Source organism: Pongo abelii, chromosome 3, assembly GCF_028885655.2.
Source record: "Pongo abelii isolate AG06213 chromosome 3, NHGRI_mPonAbe1-v2.0_pri, whole genome shotgun sequence".
Lineage (NCBI taxonomy): Eukaryota > Metazoa > Chordata > Mammalia > Primates > Hominidae > Pongo > Pongo abelii.
The window spans coordinates 136476835-136487274 of NC_071988.2; the positions used below are offsets into that span (position 1 = coordinate 136476835).

The 10440-nt window shown below is 34.8% G+C and overlaps 1 protein-coding gene across 1 annotated transcript in view; it reads left to right on the forward strand.

Moving 5' to 3' along the window:
* UGT8 (UDP glycosyltransferase 8) overlaps positions 1-9295 on the forward strand; it is a 93043-nt gene extending 83748 nt beyond the window's left edge. Inside the window, exon 6 of the mRNA XM_002815083.4 lies at positions 5100-9295. Within this exon, the coding sequence (XP_002815129.2) occupies positions 5100-5463 (364 nt within the window). The 3' untranslated portion in view covers positions 5464-9295. The remainder of the gene's footprint in view (positions 1-5099) is intronic.
* The last annotated feature ends 1145 nt before the right edge of the window (positions 9296-10440 follow it).

A 10440-nucleotide genomic window follows, 5' to 3' on the forward strand; every position in this document is an offset into this window, starting at 1 on the left:
CTTCATCCCTGGGATGCAAGGCTGGTTCAACATATGTAAATCTATAAAGGTAATCTATCATATAAACAGAACCAAAGTCAAAAAAACATGATTATCTCAATAGATGCAGAAAAGCCTTTGATAAAATTCAGTATCCCTTCATGTAAAAAACTCTTAATAAACTAGGTATTGATGGAACATACCTCAAAATAATAAGAGGTATTTATGACAAACCTATAGCCAGTATCATACTGAATGGGCAAAAGCTGGAAGCATTCCCTTTGGAAACCAGCACAAGACAAGGGTGCCCTCTCTCACCACTCCTATTCAACATAGTATTGGAAGTTCTGGCCAGGGCAGTCAGGCAAGAGAAAGAAATAAAGGGTATTCAAATAGGAAGAGAGGAAGTCAAATTGTCTCTGTTTGCAGATGACATGGTTTTATATTTAGAAAACCGCATCGTCTCAGCCCCAAAATTTATTGAACTGAAAGGAACTTCAGCAAAGTCTCAGGATACAAAATCACTGTGCAAAAATCGCAAGCATTCTTTTACACCAACAATAGGCAAGCAGAGAACCAAATCATGAATGAAGTCCCATTCAACGATCACTACAAATAGAATAAAATACCTAGGAATACAGCTATCAAGGGATGTGAAGGACCTCTTCAAGGAGAGCTACAAACCACTGCTCAAGGAAAGAAGAGAGGACACAAACAAATTGAAAACATTCCATCCTCATGGATAGGAAAAATGAATATTGTGAAAATGGCTATACTGCCCAAAGTAATTTATAGATTGAATGCTATTCCCATCAAACTACCATTTACATTATTCACAGAATTAGAAAAAACTATTTTAAATTTCATATGGAATCAAAGAAGACCCCCTATAGCCAAGACAATCCTAAGCAAAAACAAACAACCAAAAACAAAAAAACAAAGCTGGAGGCATTATGCTACCTGACTTCAAACTATACTACAAGATTGCAGTAACTAAAATAGCATGGTACTGGTACCAAAACAGACATATAGACCAATGGAGCAGAACAGAGACCTCAGAAATTACACCACACATCTACAACCATCTGATCTTCTACAAACCTGCCAAAAACAAGCAATGGGGAAAGGATCTCCTATTCAGTAAATGGTGTTGGGAAAACTGGCTAGCCATTTGCAGAAAACTGAAACTGGACCCCTTCCTTACACCTTATACAAAAATTAACTCAAGATGGATTAAAGACTTAAATGTAAAACCCCAAACCATAAAAACCCTAGAAGAAAACCTAAGCAATACCATTCAGGACATAGGCATGGGCAAAGACTTCATGACTAAAACACCAAAAGCAGTTGCAACAAAAGCCAAAATTGACAAATGGGATTTCATTAAACTAAAGCTTCTGCACAGCGAAAGAAACTATCATCAGAGTGAAAGGCAACCTACAGAATGGGAGAAAATTTTTGCAATCTACCCATCTGACAAAGGTCTAATATCCAGAATTTACAGGGAACTTAAACATATTTACAAGAAGTAAACAACCCCATCAAAAAATGGGCAAAGGATATGAACAGACACTTCTCAAAAGAAGACACTTATGCGGCCAAGAAACATATGTAAAAAAGCTCAACATCACTGATCATCAGAGAAATGCAAATCAAAACCACAGTGAGATACCATCTCATGCCAGTCAGAATGGTGATTATTAAAAAGTCAGGAAACAATAGGTGCTGGTGAGGCTGTGGAGAAATAGGAACGCTTTACGCTGTTGGTGGGAATGAAAATTAGTTTAACCATTGTGGAAGAGAGTATGGCAATTCCTCAAGGATCTAGAACCAGAAATACCATTTGACCCAGCAATCCCAGTACTGGGTATATACTCAAAGGAATATAAATCATTCAGCTATAACGACACAAGCACACGTATGTTTATTGCAATCCAATTATATAATAGCAAACACATAGAACCAACCCAAATGCCCATCAGTGATAGACTGGATAAATAAAATGTGGTATATATACCATGGAATACTATACAGCATTAAAAAGGAAAGAGGTAATGTCCTTTCCAGGGACACGGATGAAGCTGAAAGCCATCATCCTCAGCACATAACACAGGAACGGAAAACCAAATACCACGTGTTCTCACTCATAAGTGGTACTTGAACAATGAGAACATATGGACACAGAGAGGGGGAAGAACACACACCAGGGCCTGTTGGGGGTGGAGGGTGAGGGGAGGGAACTTAACGGATGGGTCAATAGGTACAGCAAACCACCATGGCACATGTATACCTATGTAACAAACCTGCACATTCTGCACATGTATTCCATTTTCTTTTTTTTAGAAGAAATAACAACAACAAAAACCCCAAAAAGTATTCCTTTTTTTAATCCACAACTTAAGTAAAATTACACATCTTACATCTCTGCTTCCTAATGCTTTGGATTCATTTAATAAAAGCCTATTGTTTTTTTGTTTGGGAGGATTCTTTTGAGTCTGGAGCTTTTATTATTACAAAATAAGTTAGAAAGAAAGATGGAGAGTCAATCATTATTAACTTAACACATGTCCAACCTGTGGTCAACTTTTAATAGAAGATATTTATACTTTTGTAAAATTTAATGTACATGTGAGCCCCTTACAAGGTAATTGTTTTATTAAAAGGGGCTTTATCTAAGAGATCCCTTGGAATGACTTAGAGGTGTCTGGAGTGACCATTTTAATCACACTATTTTTTTGTAATATTCATATTCTTACTGGAAGGAATTTTGAGTTGTAAAATAAACTATGCTCATGGGACAATGCCACTACACTAAATTTGAGACCAGTTTCAGCGTGGAAAATACCTGCCCCTCAAAAATTTATCTGTGAATTCTCCAATATTCCTTTCCAGTTGATCCATGGACCTCCTCTGAACAGAATAGTCATACAAAATGAAATTGGTTAGTAAGCAATCCAGCTTTATAAGTCTACTCCTAGGTGGAACTAAGAGTCTGACTGATGTCAGTTCAGATAAGCTGAGTCAGATTTCAAGAGTCCTAGTGATCTAGGACCAAGTAAACATATTGGAGTTCCGTATGAGTTAATAATTTATTCAAGAGTACAAGAAGTCAGATTTCCCATTAAAGCATCTGTTTAATCTGTTTAATCATCACTAGAGAAAGGGTTATATACACAGTGACATTAAGGTACCTGAAGACTTAAGATTGTTTTTATCCTTCTTTTCCATCTTTGCTAAAATAAAAGATTGGATTTTATTTTCTAAGATGTCACGTTTCATTTTTGTATTTTAAAGACACTCCTTTGCCCCATAAGCATTTTCGCATAAAATGGAGTAGTAGAAACTTTCTAGTTTCCCTTTTGTCATCAGTTAGAAATTACGATAAATTACAAAGCAACTGAGGATGGCCTTTTAATATTTGGTGAGGTTTTTGTACTTTTAATACAACTAGATTTATTATCTGGTCGTAATTTTCTTATGAGGCATTGATGAGAGAGAAAACGTGCCTGTTAATTACATACTCTTATGTAATAGCCTTCATTTGTTTTTTGTCTCACTCCTAGCAACCTTCTGTTCACTGCCTCTCAATTTGTTTGCATAATTGTTAATGTTTAGGTCTAGAGTGAAATCATAAAAAATAAAGGCTCATCAAATCAACTCATAAATATCTGAGTAGATTTTTCACTGGGCTTTGTAATCTCATAGTTCCATCCTCACATTTCTAGTGGCTCTCTCGACCTTTCCTTTCATTACATCCCAAACTGTAATCATTTCCAGCAGCATGTCCTGTGTTCTGTGTTACTGTGTCCTGTTAATTAACTCTGCCATGTGAGTCATTCAAGCTGGAAGCATTGCAGTTACATATGATCTCTCCCTTTCCCTTCACATTTAATCCACACTCTTACCAACTCCTGCCAACTCTTCTACTACACCATTTCCCTTCCCTTTATCTGTCTAATCCCACCACCATTTTTTTAGTCAGTCTCTCATTGGCCATTATTGAGGTCTTTTTAACTGACTTTCCATCACGAGTATCTTCCCTCTGCTTTAACAGCCAGTCTCCCTGATCTAATGGCTCTTTGGTTCTAAGAAAGAAGCTATTATATCTTGTCATTCAGAATACCCATGGGGAAGACTCATCTTCTTCCAATCTAATTTCTAACTAAACTTCATACTTTTTCCAAATGAATTTGTTCTGGGTATATTCTCACTCTCCCACTTTTATGATTTAGTTTACACTCTTCTCTTGATTTATCAAGTCTTCACACATGTCCAATCTTTTGTTCCTCTATAATGCACAACTCAGTAGTGCTATATCCTCCATGATAGGTATTGTATCTGTCAAGGTGGAAATTATTTCTTATGTCTAAACAATACAAACTTCAGTCATGAATTCATGCAAGGGAGATTTAGCCATTTGTCAAATATTGGCACACGAATGTGCAGTCACATGTTTTTAGATTCAGATAAAATGCTTGTATTTTATCACTTTGTGATTCCCCATTTTCCTTGGTCTTTTAATCATTTAAGAGAGTGTTTTCTTTATACATGCATACATTACCTATACATATATACTGCGTATAACATCAAATCTGACTTCATGGTGTTTCCCAACTCTTTTTTATCTCTTTAATAATATATCTTCACCCCATATTTAATGTTATTTTAAATTAAAACAAAATTAAATATTATTGCTTAAAAAAGTGGTAGAATGAAGTTCTGTATCTTTTTCTCCATCTTTCTTTTAGAATCTAATAAATTTAGTTTCTCCTGGTTGAAACTTGTTGATTTATACTATTTAAAAGTATGTGGAGAGAAGAACTACATGTAATGTAGTGTGGAAACAGCATAGGGTTTGGAGTCAGAAAATTCTGGGTCTCAACTTTGTAACAATCAAGTTACTTAGTCTCTGATTTTCATTTTTCTCACCAATTTAAAATTCATTTTATTGGGTTAACATAAGATAATGTGTTTAAAGCACTTAACACAGTGCTTGTACATGCAAGGTACTTACTAAAGAATAGTTGTTTTAATTATTTCCCCTTTTTAAATGAAGATATGCATAAATATAGAACTTTATTATAAGCGTCATCATTCTGTGTTTTGTCCCCTCTCCATAGCTACCGTCAGAGGGCCCAGAAGCTTTCGGAAATTCACAAGGATCAACCTGGTCACCCTGTCAATCGAACTATCTATTGGATAGATTATATTATTCGTCACAATGGAGCCCATCACCTACGTGCCGCTGTCCATCAGATCTCCTTTTGTCAGTATTTTTTACTGGATATTGCCTTTGTGCTTTTGCTTGGTGCTGCCTTGTTATACTTTCTCTTGTCTTGGGTGACAAAATTTATCTACAGAAAAATCAAAAGCCTGTGGTCTAGAAATAAGCATAGCACAGTTAATGGACATTACCACAATGGAATCCTCAATGGCAAGTACAAAAGAAATGGCCATATTAAACATGAAAAGAAAGTGAAATGAGCCAACAGCCCAGGTGATAGAAATAAATTGGTTCACTCATTGAATTTTTATTGCTATTATTTAGTCTAACAGCTACTAAAAGTAAAACATCAGTAAACAATTCTAACATGCCCTTATGAGATCTACTAATGAAATTCTGTGGAATTAAGATGGCTGTAAAAAGCACAAACCTAAAATGCAGAAATGTATTTTATTCAAATACTGATGTGTAGAGTTTTGGCACTGAACCTTTTAGAAGCCTTAATTATTTAAATCAATTAAGTGACTGTGTCAGACCTTAGTTTTAAATCTTGATATGTGTGTGACCCGGATCAGGAATGGTTTCATTTTTCTTAATAACGTGTGTGTGTGTGTGTGTGTGTGTGTGTGTGTCCTAATTAAGAGAATTTTTACTGGCTGCTTGTTACATTTGTTGAGGGTACAACACACTCAAGAATAAAGTAAAAGGATAGTCAGGATCCAAATGTTTCTTTTCTAGCATTTAATATGTGTGAACTCAGAGCACTACTATGAAAGAACACTTTCCCCCAAAACTGGATGCAGAGGAAGAAAAAAAAAAGGCACAGTTTTTTGTATTTTTTGTTTTAGTTATTTTTGTTGTTGTTGTTGTTGTTTTTATTGTTTTTCTTTTCTGATAGAGTATGGCCACTTCTGGGGGAAAAACATGTAATTAAGTAAATGTATACATTGTTTTTCACATTTTACTTTTGTTTTCCCACTACCAATAATTTTCCTCTGGAAGAATTTTATAGTTTTTTCTATTTCATTTCAATGAGTAACAATATGTTAAATGCATAATTAAGACAAAGCAATGAAATTCTGACTTTATTCAAAGTACTGAAGATTATTGCTTCTAGGGCATTTTTAAACAGCACCATTGTATTGTTGAATGTTTATGTAACCGATGGCTTTTCTATAATGTAACTTTTGAATGTTCAGGTGTTACGTTTCCAAAGTTTTACTTTTAAAAAACCATCTTCTGATCCCTTTTATTGTCTGGGCCATACAATCTATATTACATAGGTGCCAACATTTAATTCTTTTAAATGGAACATTTGCAGTTTTCCATATTGGTACCTGCTTTTTCTGGAGAGGTTTGAGATCTTGTTAACAAATCAGACTTTACACTATATATAGACATGACAGATAAATTGAACCACTTGTTTGTGAAAATGAGTTCCTGTCATCTTCCTCATTCCCTCAGCCCTCACCCCAGCAGCCTTTTCTGGTCATTGTGGCTGACATGGAGCAGTGACAGTATTCATTTGAGAACAGGGATGCAAGTCATAGACATCATAAAATCAGGGCCTCCCTGCTGAAGCATTCACTAGTTGGCAACTATGAATTTATTCCATGTCATTCTGTTTACTTAGCACTTGCACTACCCTTGTTGGTTGAGTGTATGCTTTATTTGTTTCTTGTTTTAAATCCCACATCTGATAGCTGAGAGTAGGCAAATACAACATTTACCTAATGTCATTCACTAACATGGAAGAGTTGTGAAAATTCTAGAGTGCTGTAAATCCTTGGCATACACTATGACAAACAACGTCATTACTCTCCCACCAGGAGCTGCTCTCCTGCACTTAGAAATAATGTCACAAGTAGTTTTCTAATGTACAATGCAGACAAATGTACTGCTCTCTGAATACTTGAAGAAATGGTATTATACATACGTAGAAACTTATTAGTTATACCTTTTCACAATCTTACTACGATGTTGCCTTTAAAAGGGAAAAAAGACACAGGCAATGAATGGTGGGATAGTAAGAGGACTTAGAGTGTATGAATGAGTTGATTTTACTTTTTTGGAATTTGATTAAGTTGACAGTAGGCACTGATTGGATGATTAAACATAAGTTAATCTCCACTGTGATAAAAACTTAAATAATAAACATAATTTAAAATAGAGAAGTGTTGTTGGAATAAAATTTTTATTCAGATTTTATTTTATAATATTATATATATTCATTTTAAACATGTTTCTAAGACAGGTCTCCCAACTTTTGTATGTATTTATGAGTGTGGAAACAACGTGTTAAATGTGAGACTTTTTTTGTTGTTGTTAAACAGAGGGATTTACCTTACAAGGACATCGACATGGATCTTAAAATTCTGTTCCAGAATTAAGAATGTTAAGTGTAGGTATTTACTGATCATTGTTGTTTTTTTTTTTCTAGTAAGATTATTGTTAGACAGTTTTGGTAAATAGGGTGATTTTTAAATTTTCCACACTTGGGCTAGATTCTATAATAAAGTAAAGTTTTCAAGAAAGTATTTATTCATTTATTATTTAGAAAGAGTTTCTGCAACTAGTAAAATATTCCCATAATTGGTTATCATCATGTCAAACACAAATGAGAATTAAGACATTTTTCCTCTAGAGTGGCAGCTTCTAATATCCCTCCACATAGACATAGGGGTAGGATTTGGATGTCCAGGGTTGAAAAGAGCTAATGTTTGGGTTAAAGTAATAGTTTATGATTGAAGCTAGAGATCTTTTCAAAACTCAGCTACTTACTCAGTCTCAAATGCTACTAAAACTGAACGACTCCACTTCAAAAATAAAAGGTTTATAAATGAAAGAACCAAAATAAGTTGAAGAAAAACCTCAAGGGATAATCCAACAATCTGTTTTACTGAAAGTATAATTCATATTTCATTCTAGCTTCTAAGTAATTCAGCCGGCTTGTAAATATAAAATCACATTAGAGAATGGTTATTTGCAGTCGATATAATCAAAAACAGTCTGAAACACAAAAATTTTACATTTCATATGATGAAGTTTGAGAATTATAGGAGTTCTATTATTGAAACTTCTCCAAAATGTGCATTAAAGAGCTGCTTATCATGCTTCCAAGATGGTAACATTTTAGCCAGCTTTTGAAGACATGTATTTCATGTGAAGATACTATTGATATTTTTGACAGCAAAAACATTTTTCCAACAAATTTAATTAGAAGGGTCTTAGATGTCCACACAATTAAAGTATTCATATTGTCATTTTTCTACAAGTCCTGCAAAGTGTTAAAAGTCCCCGATCACTTGGGTGTTTGGGTTGCTGAGTTGGGGTTAGCAGGACAGTTAAGGGGTATTGGTACCAAGACTCCTAACTTTTAAAATATGGAAACCAAAGGCACACAATACTTTTATGACTCATACCTTCACTTTTGGGTAAGGCAGACATGATGTAAGAGAGAATTCATTTATATTGTATCCTGCAAGATTAGTGATCTTCCTTATTATAAATAAAACCAGCAGATTATTTTCAATAGAGTAGTATATAATCCAGGTTCAGACTCTGAAAAATCAGAACTACTTGTAGAATTATGTTATTCAAATAAAACAATTATAATAATGTCTGTCTACTCAAAGAAGTCCAACATCAACATTAATCTCAGGTAATATATTATCTCAGGTTTTCATTTATTAACCAATAAAACCTGAAGTTCTTGCTGAATTTTATAGAATTGAAAGTATTTTATTTCTGTGTTAGTTTCTATCTACAATTAGTTTTAACTTTTCGGTAACCCTATTTTGTGCAGTGATTATTCCATATTCCTGACAGCAGAGGTGACTTCAGTTCCACTGTGTCAATTTAATATTTACTTAATTTATTTGGAGACAGAGCCTCGCTCAGTAGCTGAGGCTGGAGCGCAGTGGTGCAATCCCAGCTCACTGCAACCTCCGCCTCCCGGGTTCAAGCAATTCTCCTGCCTCAGTCTCCAGAGTAGCTGGGATTACAGGCATGTGCTACCACGCCCAGCTAATTTTTGTATTTTTAGTAGAAAAAACAAATGTTAAAGACATATATTAAGTAGAACAAAAATATGTATTATTAATAGCATTTATATATATTTATGTGTGTAGTTAGCATTTAAATTATCCTCGTAATTCTTTCGAAATTTGATTTTTAAAAAATTTAAAATGGTCTCTCAATTTTTTTAAAAGAATGACAGTATTATGAACTTTTTGAAGTCTTTTAAGAAACAAAAACTATCTTTTTTAAACTAAATAAAATTCAAAAGGACTAGTAAGTTTAGAAACTTGGTCAGATGTACCCTCCAGAACACTTCTTGCTAAAATATTAGGAATAAATAGGATGAAATTGTTACAAAATAAAATCAAGTCACGGCTTTGAATGTTTTCTTTCTTGTACTTCCATCTTCTTACTCTAAAATGGAAAACATTTTGGGATTTAGAAATTTAAACTACACTTAGATTATAGTATAAATAACATTTTTCTTACAACTGACAAATGACTTCTCATTTGCAATCTCAAAGATGAAGGCAAGAAAGAAATTTACTTTGGGTACCTCTGAATAAATTTTATGAATCCAAGAGAATGGATACACCAGTTGCACCATTTGAGAAAGTGCAATTAATTTTGAGTTTGAATATGTCATACTCCAGGTCCAGATTTCATACTACTGACATGACATAACCTTCCTTACCTGTTCTCTCCCATCTTTTTGCTTCCCAGCTTTCAGTTTCCTCTCTTGGGTTTTCTGTTACCCTTAGGTATTTTCCAAGCTGCCCTATCCTTTTCAAGTTTATGGTGCATAGATTGTGCCTATCTATCTAATGTGTATCTAATGACTTTTTTTTTTTTTTTTTTTTTTGAGACAGAGTCTCACTCTGTTACCCGGGCTGGAGGGCACAATCTCAGCTCACTGCAACCTCCTCCTCCCAGGTTCAAGCGATTTTCCTGCCTCAGCCTCCTGAGTAGCTGGGACTACAGACATGCACCACCACGCCCAGCTAATTTTTGTATTTTTAGTAGAGATGGGGTTTCACCATGTTGGCCAGGCCCAGGTAGTAGAGATGGGGTTTCACCATGTTGGCCAGGCCCAGGCTCTTCTCAAATTCCTCACCTCCAGTGATCTACCCGCCTCAGCCTCCCAAAGTGCTGGGATTACAGCTGTGAGCCACCATGCCCAGCCGGATGCTTTTGTTTTTTAACCACATGGAAATAAA